Below are 24018 nucleotides of genomic sequence, written 5' to 3'. Positions count from 1 at the left end.
CTGAGCGAGGACTGGGGCAGGCCCACTGGACTGGCAGCCGGGAGAAAACAGAGCGGGGGGCCGGGTCCGCGAGGAGGAGCAGGAGGCGGGCGGAACCTCGGGGCTGCCACCTGGTAGAGAGTGACGTGCCTGCCAGCCAATAAACGCCCGCATTTCCGACGTCGGGGCGGGGAGCCGGGAGCCGGGGGCGGGCTCCGCAGGGAGGCGGAGGCTGCCCGGGCGCTAGAGGCGGGGGCCTGGAGGAGGAAGGGGAGGAGGCGGAGGCGGGCGCGGTGGCGGCGGCCGAGGCGGCGGCGGCGGAGGAGGGTTGCTTGCGCCCCGGACTGTGTCTGCCGAGCTCCGCGGCTGTGTCTGTGTGAGTAAAGGAGCGGCGCGGGGAGGCAAAGGCGAGCGCGGGCGAGCGCGGCGGCGGGACGTCTCCGGCGGCCGCGGATCAGCGGCGGCGCCCGGTGTGGGAAGCGGCGGCAGCGGCGGTAGCAGCAGCAGCAGCGGTAGTAGTAGCAGCAGCAGCAGCAGCAGCAGCAGCAACAGCAACAACAGCAGCAGCAGCAGGACCGGCGCCTCTCCGCCGCCGGGGACGCCGAGGCGCGGCTGGTGGCACTGACATCGGCGGCCCTGCCTCTCCTCTCTCGCCCCCGGCCCTCCCCATGTGATCGGTCTTAATCCCGGCCGTGTGCGCGCGTGGGGCTCCATTCCGCGGTGCCGGGTCTCCGTGCCAGGGTGGGTGCTCGTGTGTGCGCTTGTCCTCCCCATCCCCCTTCCCCAAGAATAAAAGAAGAACCAAGAGGCGCGCTTAGAAAATAAATAAATAACCACCACACACGCGTGCCCGGAGCGGAGTCGGCGGGGCTGGCGGCGGCGGAGGAGGAGTGAAGGCGGCGGCGGCGGAGGAGGAGGGACGCGCCGAGAAGGCAGTAACTTTAAAGCCAGCTCAGAGCCCAGACCTCCAGCCGAGCGGTTTGCAGCGCGGCGGCGGCGTTCAGTGTCTGGCCCGCCGGTCTGGTCGGGGTGTACAGTAGGACGGACGAGCAGCGCCTCGCTGTCTCCCGGCGGCTGGAGATGTCCGAGCCCAAGGCAATTGATCCCAAGTTGTCGACGACCGACAGGGTGGTGAAAGGTAAGCGGCGCGCCGCGGTCGCCGGGGTGCCCCGTGTGCCGCAGGCACCCGGGCGGTTCGCCTCCCCTCCCCCGCCCCGGGTTCTCTCCGCGCTCCAGCCACGGACCTTCTAGGATATTGTGCAACCCTCGCCCCCCTCCCTCCCGCGCCCTTCCCCCACGCCTCCCACCCAGCGCTACTTGGGCATTTTTATTTATGGGGGCGTCAGTTGGCAAATGGCTGAGCCTCGGGGAGGCGGCTGCGGGGGTGGCGGGGGCGGGAGGGGGCGCCGGGGGCGGGAGGGGGCGCCGGGGGGTGGTGGCTGGCTGGGTGTAGCTGCTGTGACAGAAATAGGAAGTGGGTGGCTGCTCGCAGGCTTGCATGGGATCGGGTTTATGGTTTTCTTTTGCAGAGGGAGGGGTGATTTATGGCTTTTAAAAAATTAATATGGCATTTTTATGTGGTGGAGGCTTTCCACCGACTGCCTGGCTCGGGCAGGGTTCTCTCGGTGCTCCATTGCAGCAATTCCCTTCGCGCCCCCTCCCCCTTCCCCTGGAAGGGCCTGCACAGGACTCGCGAGAGAGCGGGAGAGCGTGGGGGGAGCCCTGCACTGGCTTCCGCGTGGGGCGGGGGCGGCCGCAGGCGGAGGGGTAGCGGAGGGGACACGCTGGGGGCGAGGGAGGCCGGGAACGACCCGACAGCCCTGCCGCCGCCTCCCCGGGATTCCCCTGCAGGCCCTGAGAAAAACACGAAAAGCAGTTCTCCAATCTCTCTCGCCACCCCCAGCCTTTCCCCGCCGACCTGTCATTGCTCTTGAGTGGTTCCCTGCTGGAGCACACCTCCCCAGTCGTGAACTTGCCACGCTCGTTTCCCTGTGCCCCTGGCACCCCCCCTCCCCCTTTATTAATGGGCTACTTGATTCTCCCCGGGCGGGGTATGTTACACTCCTGGCGGGGATGGCTCTGGGATTTCTGGCGCTGAGAAGCCAGGAAGATGAGTGGGGCGAGGAAGGGATCAGACAGTGGTCTCTTTCTCTGTGGCACGGGGGAATCCGCCGTCCTTACTGTATTTCGTGGTGGACTCCAAGAGGAATCATCCTACGAATCCTGGAAGGATGAGACAACAGAGCAGATCCGCCAGGATTAAGTAGTACCCCTCATTCCTGGGGTCAGGACACTGGGGCAGAGCAGAGCTGGGCACCGACTAGGCGTAGAACTGGCCTTCGAAATTGAAAACCACGCTAGCTAGCTGGCTGGCTGGTGTGTGTGTTTTCTGTAGAACACAGATATTATCTAATGTGGCCAGAGCTAGCAAGTAGAGTGCAAGAGGCAGTAAAGTCTTTTGCATCGTGAGCTTTTAGGTGAAGTAACCCCGCAGCCTAAGGACCATGATAACAGAAGTCATTCTGGGGCTTCTGAACTGTTCGTTGCTCTATTCAGGTTTGCTCAGTTTTTAGAGTGCGTGTGTGTGTGTGTGTGTGTGTGTGTGTGTGTGTGTGTTCCGTGGTGATGGGGGAAATGTGGTCTCCTTTTTTAAGAAAGAGAATAAAATATTTTGTTTTGGTTGTATCAGAATCCGTCCTGCTTCAGTGTAGTCAGTATTCATAGACCCATCAAAACAAGGAGAACATCTCTCTGCAAAAGTGGCTGGAAATAGGACTAAGATGCACAGCTGTGGATCTGTACAGCCATGGGCCATCCTGTAAACAGTCAATTCATATTCGTTTCAAAGAACTGTATTTATATTAAAATCTTCTGTTGACATATTAAAAAATTAAGACCTTTTACTGAAATACCAGAATAACAAATCTCTCCTTAATGTGTGAAGTTTAGGGTGTAGCTCTAATTTGTAGGTTAAGATCACCTATTTTCAAAACAATCTAAAGCTTACAATTCAAATGATAGCAATAAGCATGGCAGCAATTAAAAAACACTCGTGCACACACGAAGCTAGGTTCTCTGTTTTAAATCACAAAATTATGGGTTCTTACTGTAAATATAAAATTGTCATCAAGTGAAGAATGTAAAAGTGACTTCAGACATTCAGGCTCGCAATCTTTACCATTTAATGTGAAAGAGCCCGTTGAACCATTCCTTGGCTGTTTTGTCTTATTACTTTTTTTGACAATGCTATGTAATACTGTGTTTCCACCAAAATAAGACCTAGCCGGACAGTTAGCTCTGTTGCGTCTTTTGGAGCAAAAATTAATATAAGACCCTGTCTTACATTGTATTATGTTATATAAGACCCTGTCTTATATTAAAATAAGACCCAGGCCTTATATTAATTTTTGCTTCGAAAGACACATTAAGCTGATTATCTGGCTAGGTCTTATTTTCGGGGAAACACGATGTATATTATTATAAATGGTTTTACATTGTAAGTACGTAACACCTATCCATAATTCCAAAACTTTGGTTTACATATTATTGCAGAATTGAAATGCAAATGTAATAGGCTCAAAATAGGAAAAGTTAATTTTGCATTTGTTTTGATAGGGTGATGTGAAATTTTGAATGTGAAATTTCTTTTCTAGAAAAAAGTTTTAATGAATCCTGATTTTTAAGGTGGACAACTGTCACTATTTCTCTTATCCTTTCTTGTAGACTTTATATTGTTGGCTTAAAAGCTTTATCAAGTATTGGATTCAACATTTTGTCATACACGTAATTTTTACGATTAATTATTTGAGATTATCTATTTTGATGATTAGTCTACTATGAAATGGTTCCCTTTGAATATGTATACACATGCTTAGTGAGTAGAAAGTACATGTATGATGACTGGGAAACATTATCGAACAATTTTTCATATTTATAAAAATAAGATAAGACAGTTTATGAAACCATGACTTACTCTACTCTAATTTTGCTAGAACTTCATCTCAGTTCTCTGAGATTGACTTATTCTTTAATGTAGGAAAGGAATTATCCTTGCAGACATTTCTGTGCTCCCGAAGCTTTCTTTCCTTTTTACCAAGTACTGGTAGAGGTATTTGCTTACATAGAGGAGTGAGAGGTGTTTGGATCATTATTGGCATGGCATGCCGTATGTTTACAGTTACCTTCATTAGTATGATCTGGTTTTTGTTGTATAACAAATTGCTGTTTACAAATAAAGCTGTGCTTGTGGTTGTTTGTAGTAAATATGATGATGTGAAAGCTTTTCTGACATGTACTTCCAGAGTGCAACTTTAGAAAGGTAGGTTGAGTTTGTTTCAGCTAATGTTTCATGTTTGCAGCTTCTTCTAGAGTGTGTTCAGGGACCCTCATCAGTTTTCTAAACCTTAAAAATGAAAGGAAATGAGTGGCAGTATGGGAGATGGAAAGGACTCATTTAGATTAACCTCAGAAAAAGTTACTTCATTTAGTAAAACTAGTACTTTTTCATTTTGACTGTTCTTGGATAAAAATAATGGAAAGTATAAAAATTCAGAGAAAACATCTTGGTAATGCCATTTGTTGGAAATCATAATAATTTGATCCATTTACTGTTTTACATTTTAAAAAAAGAAACATTGCATAATATAAGGCCAAAGACCAAGGGCAATAAATAGAAGAATAACTATTTCTCCCCTCCTCCACAACACACAGGATGGTCTGGTTTTTCTCTGCAGTGGTGCTCCACAGGCCTTGTTCCAAACTTTGGCTTCTCTTCATTTCTCCCTGCCTGTTCCTGCCTTTAACTCCTGGTCTGGCCCTAACATTCCCTACTGGCTGTAGAATTTTGGTACATGACAGTTAAATGCTTGGAGAAAATAAAACTGTATGTGGCCAGTGTGTCGCGTTGTTACATCTCTTGCCTTTTCCCTCTGTTCTCATCTCCAAGTATTTTGTAATGGGCCTTTTACCTTCACCTGAACTGATTTTAATGGTAGGAATTCCAGATACCATGGCAGGTTGTTAAGAGTAAATTCCTGGGAAGAGTTTTGGGGAATTTGTCAAAAACTCTATGTAGGGCGCTTTTGTCCTTTGTGTCAGGTTGCTTGTGGCTGCGGGGAATCCCCCCAAATAAGCTGTCTTTCTGTGTATTGTCAGCTTATGTACTATTTGTGTAGACAAAGTACACATAGGGAGTTCTGAAAAGATATCTAAGGTCATATAAGCAAGAAGATGGTAGCTAAGTCAAAATTAAGTAAATCAGGATTCAAGCCACCAGTGTTTCTAGCTGAATGGGACTGGTAATAGTACTTAAAAAGAAAACAGAAATATGGAGTATTAAATAATAACATTTCTTTGCGGTTGTCAGGAAGAGCTTATTGTGAATTTATTTTACTGACGTTTGTTACCATCAGTTGAGTTATTCCATGTATCTGGTTTTCCATTTGAGTATAGTAAAACCTCGTTAATTCAGTGTCATTAATTGAAACTTACTATGATTAAATGTCAGTGTTTCCTGGCTGAAGGTTATATCCCTGTAGGTGTGAAGAAAGGGGTCTGCTAATCTAATTAGTACGCTAAACAACACCATTTCGGCATGGTTAATATACTTGAGAACAAATTCTTTTCTGGACTTAGTGAACAGTGTGCAAACTAATGCTGTTCATTACAAATTAGATTGGTTTATTCATTACTATAAAGTAAATATAAGTACAATATTTTCAAAACATCCTGTAGACTTAGGGATTAAGGCAACAGTTGAGACTGGGAATCAGGGAAATTCCAATGATTCCAAAATGCCATCAATTAGAAGAATTATCATTTAAAAAATAATAGTTTTTTTGGAGACGGTGGGGAAGAACCTTTACTTTAAATGAAGTCTATTTTAAGACATCGAGTTAAAAGGTTACAAAGGTAATACCTTAGAATCTAAAAGTTACTCTAAAATTTGTTTATATTAGTTTAAAAATATGCCTTTTGAAATCTACTTGTGTCTCTGTGAACTGCTTTTATTTGTAATTTTAGAGATAGGAAATAATGACTTGGATAGACTGTGCTTTATAACTTTTATAATTGGCCTTTCATGCTTTTCCTTATCTTTTTTGTGTCAGCCGTGTGTAAAGTTGAAACTAATTATGAATCCAAATAAAGAACCCATTTAGAGTGACCTCATTGGAAAATGGCATTTTTCTAGACATACTCTCCTTTTAGCAAATCCAGTTGAATTACCATTTTGAAAGTTTTGTGAAGATTTTGAATAGTTCTAGAACCATAAAGAATAATGATGATTCATGATATGGAACTTTGATAAATACTCAAAAATCCTTTTGTCAGTTTTTTCAGCAACTTTATTCTCTTGCTAATCAAGAGGTTATATACGAGTATAATGAGATTTTGAATTAACTTTCTATAATTCCACTGATACATATGATGTCACAGGCTACATTTTCCCGTATGTAAAAAGGGCAATAATTGCATTCGTTGTCACTTGTGAGAACCATAGGATCCTCAAGTGGCATTTGAGAGCCTAAATGGTTACACTTGGGTCACTCACCTGGCAATGGAAGTTCAGTCACTGTAGACACAGAATTACAAATGACAACATGTGAATGTATTTTTAGGGTCATTCAAGAATAGTCAGAACCATTAATATTGAAATCCATGAATACTTTGGCTACAGCAGTAGATCATGGTGACACTTATTTTGTAGTTGAAAAAATGGAGACAGAATAGATAGAATGGTCGGTTACAGGTGGGACTGCAGGTAAGTGTAAGTAAATTTTTTCCTTTAGGAAAGATGCTCATTTCTCTTGAAAATGTGTCTGAACCTGTTACTTCTTTTGGTATATTTAAGATACCACATTTTTGTTTTGTTTTGTTTGCTTTACTGAATTGCTAGCTATACATGCGAAAGTTTTATTAGAAGTTTTTTACCTGTATTCAGCAGAAGTATAAATTCTGATGATAAATATTATAATCTGGTTTGATCTTGGCACGAAGTTTACTAAAGGAAAACTGTTAAGCATTGTTTTCAGGTAAATATATACACAGAAATAGACATAGCATACTTTTTTGCTAAGGGGTGTTATTTATTTACTATTTTTGGAAGGGTGTTATTGTAAGCCTCTTCGCCTGAACTACCCTACCCATACTATTGCTCTGGTTTGAGGATTGTGTTAATTTCTAGAGACAGCTCAAGCAAAAATACCAGCCATTTCTTCTTAGGTATTTCACTCCTTTTTAAAAATACAGTCATCAGGTGGGAATGATGTAGGTCCTGAAACAGAATTTTGGTTTATAAACCACTCGTATGTCTTTAGTACTCCTGACATTTGAAGCATTTTTAATAACCCTTTTTATTCTAGAATATTTTCATCTCCTGTATTCATACACGCTATATTGGTTGATAAGCCATTAGTTACATTTCAGATAAGAAGTCAGATACAACATTTCGTATTCCTCATGGTTAGGTCTTCTGAATTATGGCTTAAATCAGATGGACTGTCAACTTGAGGACCAAACCTATTGCTGGGATCTCAAATCCATTTCACAAATGTAAAATGTACACTCAGGTAGTTGAAGTCTTAGATGTTAAAAAAATAGAAACTCTGAGGAAGCAGTAATTAGTTATTAAAATGCTGCATTTTTGAAATTAGATGTATTCTTGTTGAGACCATAGAGAGGAATAGAACTTTTTCTTTTTTTTTCACCCCCCTAATCCATGCTTTTGCCTTACAGCAAAATATAACTATTTTTAAAAAATGGTCTATCTGACTTTCTGTGAACTTCTTTCTGTCTCTTGCAACTGGAAATTCTGCACATGTCTGCAAAGAGCAAAACAAGTAGATATCAGAGATTTATGTTAACAGCTGCCTCCAGATTATGACGTAGCATTTTACAATGTTTGTCACTTTCAGGTACTTTCTACAGTTATGAAACCAGAAGAATGATGGTTGATGTTCAAAGAGAGACTTTTATCATATGGAGCTAAATTAAAAAGAAAAAAATTAATCAGCTCTATAAAGATTCTAATACTTAAAGAGTCTCTTTCCATAATGACTATATGACCCTAGTTTTTCTTTTTTTGGGAGGAGCTACTACTTCTTATTTAAAATGTTTAGCTGTCTCTATGCAGCATTAGAATATTTTGGAAATTCTAATATGTCAGTGTCTAAATTATGTCTCCCAGTTAGCTGCATATACTTGGAAGTTATTTAACATCATTTGCTAATATGTGTATTCAAAGTTTTAGTTTGGGAAATACCGTCATTGAATTAGTGGCACCTAGCTCAATGCTTTGCTTATTATGTCCTGAGTAAATTCCTGTTGAATGATCTGGGCATTGCAAAATTCTTATGTGTCCCCAAAGCAATAAATGGAGGACAATTATATGTTTATTTTGAGTGTATTATATTAAGTTCAGATTTTTTGTAAATGGTTCTATATGGTGACTGGTTAATTGGAATGTTTCCGTCTCCAGCCATATCAAGGATTGGAGTATGAGAAGGAGGCCTTAAGAAGGTGACACAATTAGATTGAAAGCAGTTTTGTTGTTTGGTCATTTGGACAGGCTTTGTGCCAGCTGAGTTTAAAAGGCTAAATCCTTTTCAACTTAGCATATTAGCTTGAACTTGAAAGCTTTCTTTCAGTTTTTGTTGTATTTCCCCTTATGCTGATCGGTTTCTGACAAGTGGAAAAAAGATATGTTAATCACTCAGTGTTTGATTTATTGGGTGATTTATATATTTTAATTATTGCCCTCACTTGCACTTGAAGAGAAAAATGACCTGGCTAATTGCATTAAACAAACAAACAAACAAAGAAACAAAGTAAAACCCTCTTCCTTTGTTTACATCTCAGTTTATCATTTTTCTGTAATACTGTTGTTATCCAGAAATGCAACCTTCTCCAACATAGATAGCCTCCTGCTCTCCTCAGGCCCCCAAAATGTCATTGGATGCTATCCAGTGGGAAGATATATGGGCTATGAGAAATTTTTAAAAAGTGGCATCAATTCTGCTGACTCCTTATATTCTCCTAAGTGGGCTTTAAGCCATCCCTTGATACTTCTTTTTAAACATCATGTAAGCTATTCCATTTTATCAAATTAAAAGCACAATAAATTCTCTTAAAATGACAGAACCTGAGTCAGGACTTCAAGTTTCTTTTATTATTTTTCTTTTACAAAGGAATTATAATTTTTAAAATTAAACCTGACATTGTTGGTCTGTTATGCATATTTAATGCTAATAAATTAAAGTACACTCATACTTTCTCTGTGTGGGTCTGATTATTGGCATGATAACAGTTCTCATTATTCAATTCTCATTATTCAAGCTTCAGTTCAAGTGTCACCTCCTCTGGGACTCACATCTCCTGATACCTTCAATTGGATGGAGTAAAGGGACTCAACCTCTTCATTCTTGCGGAGGACACCTTGAATAAAGCATGTTGCTGTGCTGTTGTTTACCTGTCTGCTTCCCCTCCCCAGGAAATAGAGACCCCAGGAGAGTGGGGCCTGGTTCCATGTATCTTTTTATCTTTAGCCCTAGCACAGTGCCTATTGTAGAATAGGCATTTGATACATGGTTGTGAAATGAATGAAATAACAGATAAAGAATAAGAGGGATTTAAATTTCTAAATTATAGGGTTATTTTCTACTTTGAAATTTTGTGGATCTTAAATCATGGGCAGCTCACAAACATCTGATGCATTTCTTGATTTGTGCAAATCACACAGAAGGGTTTTTTCATATGAGTTTTGGAATGCTCTGTTTCATTAATTGGTATTATGTTTTCTGCCTAATAGCCAGTCTGCAGAAGCATAACTGGCAGGAGTGGCTTACTCATGGAGTGCATGGTTTTCAGTGGGTCTTTGTCAAAGGGTGTATACCTCGGTCTTCTCAAAGGTGGGTGATAGTGGTTTTTTTCTCACGAAGATTGGTGGTGACACCGGGTTGGGGGAGAGTTCTTGTGAGAAGCATCTGGGAGATCTCGGTTACACTTCACAATTCTATTGCTTACTTGGAGAAATGTGCACATGCAAATGAATGAAAGTAAATACATTTAGGAATCAGAACATAAATATAAAACATACTACATGACCAGCTATGAGATATCTGTGGAATACTAATCAAAAATCTTCAGGCCCATCTCATGAGTACAGGCTGCTTGTGAGTCAGCTCTCTTCATGGCATGTCTACATGGTGAATATTTTGAGAAAAGCCAGCTCTGGGATCCACATCAACAGAAAGGTAGTCTGGTGAGGCACCTGCTCTCAGCCTGGTTCTTCCAGAGAACCCCTGGACCTGCACTAGCCCAGACATGGTCATACGCAATGGCCCCCATTAAAGCAGGCCAGCCAAGGCTTTCCAAACTGTGGCTTGTGGGCCAGGATTTAATCTATCTCCCTAACCTAGCACAGAAATGCCTTTGTTTCATGGAGTTGAAGACTAGGGAAACTCTAGTTTCCTACATAAAATCGTATCATTGCCAACCTCTGCCGGTTTGCATTCAGCAGCCAGGAGGGAATCTCTCTGTTGCCCTCCCCTCGGGTCAGAATTCTACCGTGTTTCCCTGAAAATAAGATCCAGTGGGACAGTCAGCTCTAATGCGTCTTTCGGAGCAAAAATTAATATAAGACCCGGTCTTATATAATAATAATATAACATAATATAATATAATGTATAATACTGGGTCTAATATAATGCAATATAACATAATATAGTATAATACTGGGTCTTGTATTAATTTTTGCTCCAAAAGATGCGTTAGAGCTGATTGTCTGGCTAGGTCTTATTTTCAGGAAAAGACGGTCCTTGAGTACTTTCTCATTCCACATGCACTTCCAGAAACATGTGGAAAATTTGGAGTATGTTTAAAAAAAGAGGCCTCCCGAACCCCCCCATACCAAGTGATTAAAGGACTTTAAATTTCAACAGGAACCTGAGATCATTCAGTCCTAAAAAAGAAAAGGCTGAGTGGTGATTTAACTGTAGATTTGAGGTATGCATGGAAGTCTCACGGTACATCACACTCAGATGTTATCCCTCACCACTAACAACTGAATAAGAGAAAATTCCATTTGGAAGCATCAGGTTTGGGTGATTTTTTCTTTTCCTTCCTCTCTCTCTCTCTCTCTCTCTCTCTCTCTCTCTCTCTCTCTCTCTCTCTCTCTCTTTCTTTTTTTAACCAGTCAAGGACATTTAACACTGGCATGGATTGTGGGGATCTTCTGAATGGAAAGGATAAATGATCCTTATTTATTTGGGATGCAAATGTGATCTGTAGCTAAAATGATGAAAGTTTGAAGCTGGAAGAAATACGTGTTGGAAATCTATTTCCTGATCTGGTCTGGAGCCAGTCCTCCGCTTATGTGCTGGGGAGAGGGAGTGGGGCAAACGTGGGGAGCTTTTTATCACTTAGCACTTGCTCATGTCTGAGCCTAAGAAAAAGAAATGAATCAGACTCAGAATTGGAAGGTACACCAGAAATCTAGCTCAGGCAATCCCTAGCCTAGAGCCCCCTGTCCAGCCTGGCGGATGGATGGTAATCCCACTGCTGTGTGAACACATTTATTGAGAAGGAGTTCCCTACTTCCTAAGACTTCCTACTTTACCCTGGCAGTTTCTTCTGGTTAGAATGTTTCCTTGTTTGACCTCAATCTGGTGCTCTGAAGTACACAGTTGTTGCTTGCATTGCCCTATATACTTCAATAAAATGAGCCTATGTGTCCTCTACAGGAGAGCTTATTTGATATTAAAAACAGCTTTCATGTTTTTAAGTCTTCTAGCTTTTCCCTGCATGGCGTGGTTTTTGGGTCCTTCCCTATCCAAGTAGCATTCCTTTAACACCATGTCAGGCTGTCACGACCTGTTGAAAATGGAGAGGTGGAGCAAAGGTTAAGCTTGGCTTGCCTCTTTCCGTGGACCATTCAGCACCTGGGGCTTGGATGCGTCAGTACTCTTGCCTTGGCCTTCTGTGTCTTCATGCTAACCTTTAGACTTCCTGGAACTCCCGTGGCCCAGTGTAGGATCTCTTCCTTGGTGTCTCCTGGCTGGATCACGACTGCTGCTGTCATGATGCTCTTACTTCTCAAGACCTTCCTATTGAAATTCCCTTCAATTGCATCCTCTCCAGTTTCTCTGCAGCTTTCCAATGTGCAATACCTCATCTGCTCTGTAAGTAGGAGCTTTCCAGAAAACCTGGATAGCACATGCATTTGAATAGTGACTTTCTTGAGGTATTGCTTTTATTTGTAATGGAAAAGACAGCATGATAATAGGACACTACCGTGGGGGTCGTGGGGGTAGTTGAGGACAGGCCAATTCCTTTGTTTACTTTTCAAATCACACCAGGAGGGCAGCACAGCACCCCACTTGACCAGCCAAACCTGCCTCTTGGACCTGCTCTTACGTCTGGCACCCAGTCTTTGAAGGCTGTTGATAAACAACTCCTAAGGCCATTGAATTTGGCTAACCTGGTAAGTTCAGTTGTAATCTGATAGCTAGTTTAAGTTTCACTGAGGCCTGAAAGAGGTCAGTGGCTTCCAACTGTGGTGTCACAACACATTTCTGTGTTACGCTCAGCTGTGAGGCATTAACAGCTACTGATAACATACAGAAGTTTGCAAATGGCTTATTTTAAAATATCTATGTATAAACTAGGGTGGCTTCAAGTTCAATCCTAAAATGTTATTTTCACTTGCTTTCTGATGTGTTTTCTCATACAGGAGAGAATGGAATGGAGCTGCAGCTGTCATGGTGGGCATTTTGCATAACTTGCAGTCTTCTTGATTTTACCTTGAATCGCAGTGGAAATTATATATTCTTGTAATCTGTGGCATTATGTGCCTCATTTTCATGAATGTTTTTGAGGCTAGCTTATTAGAATCTGGATTCACTCACACTAGTGTTTTGTGCAAGTGAATGCCATGTAATGTTCATCTTGATGGAAATAAAATGTTGAGGCCTGAGACTAGAGAATATGGCTTTGCTAGCCAGATCTGTAGATTGAATAAATCTTGAAACATACAGGAAGGCACCTGGGGGGTGATTTCAAAGTACCCTATGAAACCGGTCCTCAAGCATCTCCTAGGGGCCATGCCTGAAATTCTCTCATCAATTATTTAGGATAAGATTGGCCACCTTTTATTGAAGTTTCAAAAAACTGATCTTTAAAAAATAATTTAGTGAATTGAATAAAATTTTCATTTTGCCCTTGGGTGGTATTGAATCCATGAAAACTGTATTTCAGGAGCCTTTTTGAGAGTGAACTTGCATGTCACTTTTGAAATCCATCCCCCATGCCTCTTGTATCACTCAGTTTTCTGTACTGCTCCCCTCAATTATGATATAATATCTCAGTTGATCAATAGATTAAATAAATAATCCTTTATTGAGTGTTAAATAGCTGTTGAAAAAATCATTTCATTCATTTATCTGTCATTCATTCTTCCATCCTGTTCATGCATGCATCAGTTTTAGCACCCACTGCTTGCCTGGCTCTGTGCTCTGTTCTCAGGACTTAAAATAAAGTGGGTAGTCTCTAAAGATTACTGTCCAGCCTGGAGGATGAAAGCAAATCACATTATAAGTTGTAATTATTTTAATAGCACAAGATGCAACATGCTGTGGATTGTAGAAAAGGGAGTGATTAACTGTCTTCATAGACTGTAAATTTTTTTTGCAAAAATAAATGGAAGCGATATTAATCTGTGTGTGTGTAGTATATATAAGCACATTGTAGTCTTATTTTAAAAGGAGGATGGCATAAATGCTGCAAAAGGAGTGATGATGATTTATATCTGGAATTTTGTGGCCATTATGGCTCACCTGCAAGCCTATTGTGTAAAATAGAATCATGGTTTCTTGAAGGTGGAAGTGACTTTAAAAGTAAACTAGTTCAACTATATTCCAAAAAATATTAAATGGTTAACAAGCTCCCCTCCCTCAGCCCCTAGTATTTCCAGTGATGGAGAGGCAGCATCAAAGTGTGGAAAGAGCATGGGTTTATGGTTTGACAAAACCTGCATTTATTTATTTTTATTAATTTTTAAAGTTATATTAAAATTACAGTTGACATTCAGTATTATTTTATATTAGTTTCAGGTGTATACCATAGTGGTTAGACATTGATATAATTTATGAAGTGATCTCCCCGATTAGTCTAGTACCCACCTGGCATCATCCATAGTGATTACAGTATTATTGACTATATTCCTTATGCTGTACTTTATATCCCTGTGACTGTTTTGTAACTACTAATTTGTACTTCTTAATCCCTTCATCTTTTTCTCCCAGCCCCCTAGTCCCCCTCCCATCTGGCAGCATCAGTTTATTCTCTGTGTCTATGAGTCCGTTTCTGTGACAAAACCTGCATTTAAATCCTGCTTTCTGCACGTACCAGCTGAATTCATATGGGAAGTTATGTGACCACCCTGACCCTATTCATCTTATCGAAAAGTGGAAATCATTAGTATTATCATTGCAAGATTGTTGCAACCATGGGAAGGATTGTTAAACACCAGAGGGTTTAACAAGAGCCCTCAGTACGTTAGGTATTATTTTATTGTTGGACAGCTCCTTTGAAAGCTCAGCTTTCTGCTTCTATAAGTAACCTGCATTAAAGTATATACTTCCTCTTCTCCTACTCACTTTCAAATCTGTTGTAGTTTGGGGGCCCCGGCCATTCCTCTGACACAGTGTGGCAAAGGTCACCCATGACTGTCCAATTGCTGGTTTCTGTGATTTTTGACATGATGGGCCACCTCTTTCTCCTTGAAACATTATTGTCATTGGCTTTCATGAATTTCCTCTTTCTCTGATTTGTTTGCCAACTCCTCTTGACTGAATCCTAAATGTTGATGTTTCTTTATCCCTTTACACATTCTTTCAGGCAATTTCTTCTCCTACTCAGAGGATTGACTACTGCTCATAGGCTGATGACTAACACAGCTTTATTTGCAACCCAGTCTTTTTTTCTAGAGCTTTCTCTCAAACCTGTATACAGCAGTTGCTGTGGAGAGGTATGGTGAGGATAAAGTGGGCTATTTGTTCTCCTGTGTTTCCTGTCCTGGATGATGTTACCACCATCCATGCAGCTAATGAAACCTGTCCTTCAGGTCAGGTTTCTTAAATGTTTCACGTAGTGCTACAAAAGCCTCCCAGCATTCATCTTTTTGCTTTCAAACGAGTGCCCTCTCGTACATTATTTTTCCCTTATCGTCACAAGAGTGATAATTTTTAAATGAATATCTGATTATGCTAGTCCCATATTTGGTGATTGATCTTTTTCTTATTGATGTGTGTAAACTTTACATATTATGGAATTTAACCCTTAATGCATGAATTTTGAAAATATATGTCACACTGTACAAATTTAAGTCTCTAATTTATTACATTGTAAGATCTTCAGTCCAGGGAGTACATTGTTTATTCATATGTGCAATCTGAATGCTTATCTGTGTTTGGTCTATAGAAAGTTGATTGTACTAAACTACTGAAATATCCCAAAGTTACCTTCCAGGGATTTGTATTTGCTTTACCTCTACATGGAACACTCTTGCTTACGTTGTGTCCCTCTTCTGTATAAAACTCCTCTGATCCCCTCAGGTATGGCTGTCTGTTCTACTTGTACTTGGTACACACAGTGTATCACAGATATTTGCAACAAAATTTTCTCGAAGTGTGAAGTTATCCAGGGCTAGGTTTTATCCACTTCATCTCCTCAGGGTTTCACATGATGTCTGGCACATAATCATTTCCCTGCCCCTAACAGATTGATTGGAAAAGGTATACCTATTCATGACAAAAGCATAATGATATTAGTACTTTCTTTTATTCTCCCCTCTGGTATACTTTTTATTGTAGCCCAAGTTGAATTACTTTTTCTAGTGCCATTGATGTGTGGAATACCTGACCTCCTCATCCCTACTCCCCAGGTATTTTCGTGTAAACCTATAAGCCAGGTCTCCTTCACTCTGGATTATGTAATTATTTTATACAATTCTAAACACAAACTTGAAAGTAGCACCTTAATTGTATTAAATCATGCTTACCTTGTCCTCTGGTTCTAGGCTTTTTCGATCTTTTAAACATCTGGATTTTTTTCTCTCTTCTTTTTAGTTATTTGCCCCAATTTATGTCCTTGGTAGATTTGTTTAGGCCTTTACCTAAGCCTGGCAACCAAATGACTTTTTGGAGCCGGTCAATCTTGATGAGTGACTTCCCAAATCTTTATTGTAGATTCTGTGTATGCAACATGGGAAAAAAATCCCCTCCCCAACCCGTGTTAATAAGAAATGTGGCTTCTGTAGGAAAAAAGGAGGTGCTCGAGTAATTGTTATCCTTGATCTTTTTTCCTTACATAATTGGTGTATTTTTCTATAGCTACTCGGGATGATGCATTTGAAAAAAAATGTCCAGTGCTTTTGCCTACCCTGAGATTTGTTTTAATCTTTTGTCATTTCAGGGAGTGGAAAACACGAATTTTCCAGGGATCATGATTAGAGAGTTGATGTGTTTATTACTGGCGTATGTTTTGGATTGTATTATGTCACAATTATATTTGAAGGGAATATTTTGTTAACTTGTGGGCTACTTTGCTTCTCTCCCGGATCTTGCTCAAAGTACAAAAATCAATTGAATGAATGAATGAATGAATGAATGAATAAATAAATAAATAAGGGGTCTTTCTATAGTTTTGAGTGTTGTGTTCTAAAACAGTTTATGGCATTGTACGCCCTGCATGTGTGTTACCTAATTTTATCCTTCCAGGAACTCTGAGGCTAGGGAAGAGTCAATCCCTTTCTAAGGCCACACCGTGAGTACATGGTGGGACAGGGTTTTGGATGTCAACAGCCTTGACTCCAGACCCTGACCATTTACCGCCATAACATTAAGTTGGTGTGCAAACACAAGGCCAAGTTCGTTAGGCCGTATGAATTCACTGATAGAACATAGGCTTCATTAGGGACTTATTTTTATACAAAATATTGTTGATTGTGGAAATTATTTTAGTGAGAACATTATTGGTCTTTCCTGTGGGAGAAAAATCTAGCACTTCCGTAGTCCAGTATTTCTGCTTCCTTTTTAGAACTGCGTTGCTGAGGCTTACAAACAATTGGGCTAGAGTATAAACTAAACTTTACTTGGTTGGTATTACTGATCTTATCACTGTGTTACAAGACAAACTAGTCTAAAACATGAAAAGTGGTAACAATGAATTACATAAAGAAGATATTTTTAATTGGGCCTTGAGTTTTCGTGGAGGTTGAAACTGAAGAAAAAAGACAATCTAGTGCTAGCTATTGTATATACTGTTAGCCTTTATTTTAGAGGCTTTGCTTCTTTATATTCATTTTCATATTTTTGTCACTAAAGCAAATAAAGGAAGCCACATATAGCTAAAGTGAAAGCCACTTCAAGGAGACGTCACATGAAACATTTTGAGGAGGGAGTTATGTGGTTTGATTGTAACATTTTAGATGCAAATGCGAATTGTTTTGAGATAGAATTTTTCATTTACCACTTATAACTCTTCTGTATTATGAAGGATGTTTAGGATTAGCCTAGTTGCAGTTTCAAACTGATGTTGTAATTGTTTAAAGGAAAAGAGTGATGATTCAGATTCAGAATTTTAATGCTTCTCGGAGGCAGGTGATTAGAGAAATTTATTTCTTTATTCACGTGACTGTAAAACCCATTTCTGATCCAGCTGATTTTGGTTTGACTGAGAAGTCTTGTGGTTGTGAAGTAGTTGCAGGTCAAAGTCTCCAGTGGAAAGGAAGATTAGCACCTTGCCTTGATTCCCTGAGTCTGTAAATTCAGGGAGCTCCAGTTTCATACTGGGGCCTCTGGCTTTCCTTGCTTCATGGCTAATATCTCTGTATGTGGGAAAACTTCTTCCCTGCTGGAATCAGCTTGGGTTCAAATTTTCTTTGAACTCTCCTTTTCCACCTGTAGCATGTTTGTGAACCTTGGACCTTAACTGTAACATTTTGGGGGTGATTGTTTAAAGGTGCTCGTTAACATATAGAAGGAAAAAAATGAATAATTTTAATTCTTAAATAGGAGTACAACTAGGCTGTTTTGATTCTTATTTTGTTAATGTATATATTGAAATGTAAGGTATTTCATGTCCTGAAAAAACAATATACATTACAACTTGGCTACCCTGTGTATTTTAATCCTTGAGCCAGACCTTGTCTGAAATAAGCTTTACCTTTTAAGGAAATTGATACTGAGATATGATTATGCCTCGTGTTTATTATTGCACATACAGATATTTTGAATATTATTAGTATAGGAAAACAACATCAGGTAAGTCTTTGTTTAAATAGAAATATCTCAGTAAAATGACCAATGACTAAGCATTCCATTCATTCCACGTAGGAACAATGTGAGAAATATATAAGAAACGTGCTTGGATACTGGTTTTTAAAAGGTGGCTTTAACTTTTTTTTTTGTAAAGTAGTGAAATTGTAAAGTAGAATTAACAGAAAAAATGCTTATTTTGAGAATTTCCCTAGTAAATACAACTTCTGAACTCTGTTCACTGTTTTTGCTTTTTCTTGAACGAATGAGGGAGGCTAGCATACTTGTAGTACCTTTTAGGCTTTAGAATTTGTTCTTGTGGAAGAGAAGATTCCCTTGGAGTCCTATTGAATCACAACATTTGATTAGAATTCATTTGAAATGGACATAAGTGAAATTCAGTATGCCATTGCTTCTACAAGTTCTTAAAAAATGGAAATGTGCATTAAGTTGTTTTCTGTACATCCACTATTTTTAATAACTTTCCCGTCACTCTTATGCTAAACTGTGTATTATGAAGTTGTGTATGTACTTTCTGTGCAAGGTTTCCAACTGTGAGGTTTTGTGAATTATTTGATTTATTTCCGGAATTGTTTCCAATAATGTATATTTTTCAATTATTAGTAATTAGGTTGTAATTCTGTTACAGATAATAAAAGTGCCATCTGTTTTTATTTAAACTTCTGTCCTTTGAAGAGATAGCACCAGAAATGATATTTTACTTTTGATTATTTGGCATGTATTCAAGACATTACTTTCCTCCTGAACTGCTATCCCCAGCCACTATTTAGAGATTTTTATAAATGGAGTGAGTAGGAAGAAAAGCTGTCTTCCTTGTATTCAGGACAATAGTGTAGCAGCTAGCAGTGGTGCTTGTCTATGGGTTACCCTTGCTGATTTGTACCATACTTATGTTAAAGTTTTTCATGCATTTGGCTCAGGACATGGCATTGTGGAGAATTCACTATATGCTCCTGTTCCCCTGATGGAATGTGGTCTAGAATGTTAAGGAAGGGGTGATAGAAAGGAGCGAAATGGCAGGACCATGGCACACCCTTTTTACTCTTCACAGACCCCGTTTTTATTTTAGAAATATTTTACCGTTCTTTCTGCTTTTCTTTATATTGGAACCCTTTCGATTAAAATTAAATTTATCTTTATGAGGTAACGGCTTAGTGTCCATTATTTTTTAAAAAGCTGTATTTTTTAAATAAAAATATCTGTGGTAATCCTTATGAGGTGTTTAGTATGGAAACCCGTTCTACTGCAGAGTAGTTTGAGGATCCGAGAAGTTAAATAATTTGTTCGTGGCCACAGAACTAATCAATAGTGAAGCTGAAATTCCAAAACAGAACGTTTAAAATTATTTTGAAAAATTTCAACCTACATAGAAGTTCAGAGAAGAGGACAATTAACTCCTTGTACCTGTCCCACAGGTTAGTCATCGAGATATCCAGATTTCACTAAGTTTGCTTTATCTATTCCTTTTTTTCTTTTCTCTTTGCTGAATATTTTAAAGCAGATCCCAGACATCATGTTTTCAACTGTGCAGATTTTGACTTTGGGACAAGTGTTTTATCTCTGTACCAAATTGTCTTAGTATAGAAGAGAATGACATAATACAAAGACTGTGAACAAATAGAAACCACACTTTTCTAGAAAACAAGTTTGTATCTGCAATTTAGTTTTCTTGATATAGGTAGTCATTATTTGCACCTCAGTTATTAATAAAATGGCAATGAAAGAACTAATACTTTCTGACTACCAATTCTGGGCTAGGAACAGCTTCTCATGCTTCCTGCATGTTAGCTCATCTAGTTCTAGATAATAACCCTGCGTTCTAGAATTCTTTCTTGTGGGTTTAAGTTGCTTTTAAAAAATAAGTATCTGTTTACATAGAAGTGAAATACTCTACATTGCCTTAAATTGTAATACCTTGCCCACTCTTTTCTCATCTTTCATACTAATCGAGGGATATACAGATAGCACCTTTATTATCTGTAACTAATTACCACATACTTACATAATCATTTAAAAATATATACATTGTTGGAGACATATCCATCATCCGGAAATAAATCATTCACAAAACCTCCCAGTTGGAAACCTTGCACAGAAGGAAAGTGCACAGTTTCACAATACACAGTTTAGCGAAAGTGAAAAGGGAAAAGAAGGTTGCTGGTCTAAAGTGTGGTCCATAGACCAGCTCCCATTGCCTGGGAGCCTGGTAGAAGTACCGAATCTCAAACCACTCCCCAGACCTTCTGAAGCAGACTGCATTTTAAATAAGATCCTCAGATGATCTATATGCATTTTAAAGTTTGGGAAGTCCTGGATAGCATTTAAATGTGGCTCTAATTCTAATCACCTGAAAAACTTTTAAAGCTACCAACACTCAGCCCCACCCATGACTAATTAAATTAGACTCCCTAGGTGAGGCCCTAGGTGATTCTTAAGGTTGGCCAGGCTCTAAAAATGTACTGGTTTACTAGGACTAGAGCATCTTTCCATCCTGTTTTTGCTACTTAACTCTGAACAAAACATTTCATCTTGTAAATTATATATTGAAAATGATGCTATCAATGTAAGTGAGAGTTGCATATTATAGGAATTCTGGACTTACACTTAATATTTTGGTGATGGTAATTCATTGATAACTCTGTATAAATAATTCCTTTTTATGCAGGACTGAACTTCATTGTACTTACCTTTCCTTGGCCCTAGGGAATGGAAACTCGGCCAACATTCAGTGCCTAATTTTGTTCCATTCTTTCCTTTAGGTGAAGAATTACACAGAGGGTGGCAGGGAGACGTAGAATATCAGGATGGATAGAAACTGGATCAAGAGTCATTAAATAAATGTATGAGATTACACTGGATAGGATTTTAAGTATTTTAATTTTGTTCTTAAAATGTTTTCCTGTTTGTACATGGATATTTGCTTTGCGTTAAGTCAGTGACTACAATTCTAGGCATATATTTTTGTTCGTTCAACTGCAGTTATTGACTGCTTAGTTGTGGGGACAGAGCCAGGTGAGCAGTTTCCAGGCTCTCGACCTCACGTGGAAAGGTGCTGGCTCAGGTAGTAGATGGCCATCAGCTGTGACTAGTTGGCCATCAGCTGTTACTGATTAGCCATTCGCCACTGATATGACTGCCGTGGCTACGCTAGGGGGTCGGTTGGTTGTTAGAGAAGCGGGCAGCAGATTGTGCATCGTGTGGCTCATGCTTCCTGTGTCTCCAACCCAGCCGCCAGCGAGAACATAGTGGTGTGACTCCCCTACCTATGGCTTCATTGTTTTTCCTTTTTGGCCTCACCACATCCTTCGTTCTTATGCGGGGAGCGGGACCAGAGATCCTGCGTGACATTAGTAAATGCAGCCGAAGGAACGAAATAGAAGGGAACTGCACAGTAGAGAGACGTGGAGGGTTTGTGCTCCTTCCTAAGTTGTGTACGGTGGAGTATGTTTAGAGTATGGGTTCTGGAGCCAAACTACCTGCGTTGCACCCTAGCTCTGCTGCTTATTTGCTGAGTAACATGGGGCAAGTTAATTATGTGCCTCAGTTGTTTGCTTGTTTGTTTTTTAATCTGTAAAACAGGGTAATAACACCTCCCTGTAGAGTTGTTGAAGCACTTAAATGAATTATTATATATGTAAAGCACTAAGAAGAATGCCTAAACAAAGTAAGTGCTATGTAAGTTTTTACTGATAGTATTACTATTATTAAATATTCCATACCTCAAAGAGAAGAGGTGGCTTATATATGAAAGCACTGACTTTTAACCCCATGGTTTTAACATTTGAGAGATCATGGGGTTAAAATTGGATTTTTGTTCAGGAAAATTGCGTCCGTCATTGGAGCAGGGACACGAGGTTCAGACATGTATTCTGACTCCATGTATTCCTTATTATGTTGGGTAAGTGGGTTAATCAGTCCACCCTTGACTGAAGGTGTGTGTGTGTGTGTGTGTGTGTGAGAGAGTCACACTTATCTCATGTGCACAATTAACCTTAGTTTGTTGAAGTACTTTGTATTCTTTGAATAAGAGCCACTGAAGGAATTCAACTTTTAGTCTTTAAAGTAATTGCTTTTCCAAAAGCCCTGTAGTAGCACATTTGAGTATTTTTAAAGCCATTCATTAGATTAGTAGCATTTTATAGTTTGGCTTTATTTGAGGAATGGCTGTAGACATGGAGGAAATGTGGCAGACAGATTAGGAGGCAAGCACTGCAGGCCTGGAGTCATTGGGATATTAGAACTATCAAATCTGTTTACTTCAAGAGACTGAAAGATTACATTTTAGCCCAGTGCCTTTATTTCACAGATGACAAAATTGTGGCTGAAATGGGAAGGTTTTAATGCTCTTAATGAGAAGTGCACTGTTCTGGTTTTACTTATTTTTGATACTTTTCTCAAGTAAATACATTATGTATATATGTATATATATATAAACATATATATACACACATAATATATACACACTCATGTATGTCGAGTGTAGCAAAAATAATGTAATAGCAACATTGAATATTTTTCTATAATACACTATTTTTGTGTCTTTTTATATCTCTCTTCAAAGTTGTGATATCAGCTAACTGAATATATCAACTAGTGATTGCATGCATTTTGGAGTAGAGTGCGGTATCTGTTTTTTATGGGCAAGATTAGGCATGTTTTTATTGGCATTGGGAAAAATTGTTATGTGAAAAGAGTGACTATTATTTACTTAACATTTAACCTGAATGTCAAAATGTGTTCAAAAGAGCTCATTTGACAACAATTCTGTGTCAGAAGTATTAAAGGATAAATGAAACAAGGATTTCTTATTCTTAATCAGGGTTGGGGGAAAGGGCCAACCTTCTGCAGAGGAAATGACTATAAATGGTCTTTGCAGTTGAAATATCTTCTGTTGCAACAACTGCCTTTCTGGTTGGCCTGGTTTTCCCCTTTCTTCACAGAGTATTGTTGCTAAAAACACCTTTTGCTGCCATTTGACTCTTCAATTTTCTCTTGTTTCCTGCATAAAATTAAAATTTCTTGCTCTTGCATTTGAAGCTTTGTGCGTCCAAGCAGCTGGCCTTTGTTTTGGTTTTGTTACTCTCATCTTGGGGACTGTTCACTGGTGCTCAGTATCTTTGAAAGGGTTTTTCATTTCATGCCAGATGAAAACAACAAATGAATCCTGTATCTTGGCCCATTTATAGTTAGCTTTTTGGAGGAAGGAAATTTAGAGAAAGAAAATTAAAAAAAAAAAAAAAAACTGTACTGTCAGCACTGAAGATGAAATGACATTCACTCCCATTGATGGACTCTTTGCTCCCCGCTGATATTTTTAAGCTTTTATGGTAGGGATTGCTTTTCCTTGCCTTAGTGATTTAATATTGCATGCCAGGGTAACTTCCAACACTAATTTACCTATGAAATGCTCCTGTTGTTTGTTCTCACAAATATGTATATGTGGTTTCTGAACTATTTTTTAATGTAATCATGTAAGTCAGTTGTACCAAAGGACTTGTTTCTACTTTGTATTTCAGAGTTAAAAATGAATAAAAAATAAACATGTAAGGACATGTTTATCTCTGAAGATCTGCTTTCCTAGAGTTTGTTTATAAGCATTATCATCTGTAACATATAGGTGAGAAAACTGAATCACAGTTTTGTTTCACACAGATTACTAGTAGACTGAAGCACAAATCATGTCTATTGTATAAAAGTCTTTTAAGAG

At 39.6% G+C, this 24018-nt stretch overlaps 1 protein-coding gene across 2 annotated transcripts in view; it reads left to right on the top strand.

Moving 5' to 3' along the window:
* The first annotated feature begins 238 nt into the window (after nucleotides 1-238).
* Nucleotides 239-24018, top strand: part of PPP3CA (protein phosphatase 3 catalytic subunit alpha) — a 295408-nt gene continuing 271628 nt past the window's right edge. For both annotated transcript variants that reach the window (XM_081046328.1, XM_081046329.1), the window contains exon 1: nucleotides 239-1117. In XM_081046328.1, the coding sequence (XP_080902454.1) occupies nucleotides 1060-1117 (58 nt within the window). In that variant the 5' untranslated portion in view covers nucleotides 239-1059. The remainder of the gene's footprint in view (nucleotides 1118-24018) is intronic.

This window comes from Rhinolophus hipposideros (genome assembly GCF_964194185.1).
Source record: "Rhinolophus hipposideros genome assembly, chromosome: 1".
NCBI lineage: Eukaryota > Metazoa > Chordata > Mammalia > Chiroptera > Rhinolophidae > Rhinolophus > Rhinolophus hipposideros.
Note: the sequence above shows the minus strand (reverse complement) of the source record. Positions and strands in the feature narration are given on the sequence as shown.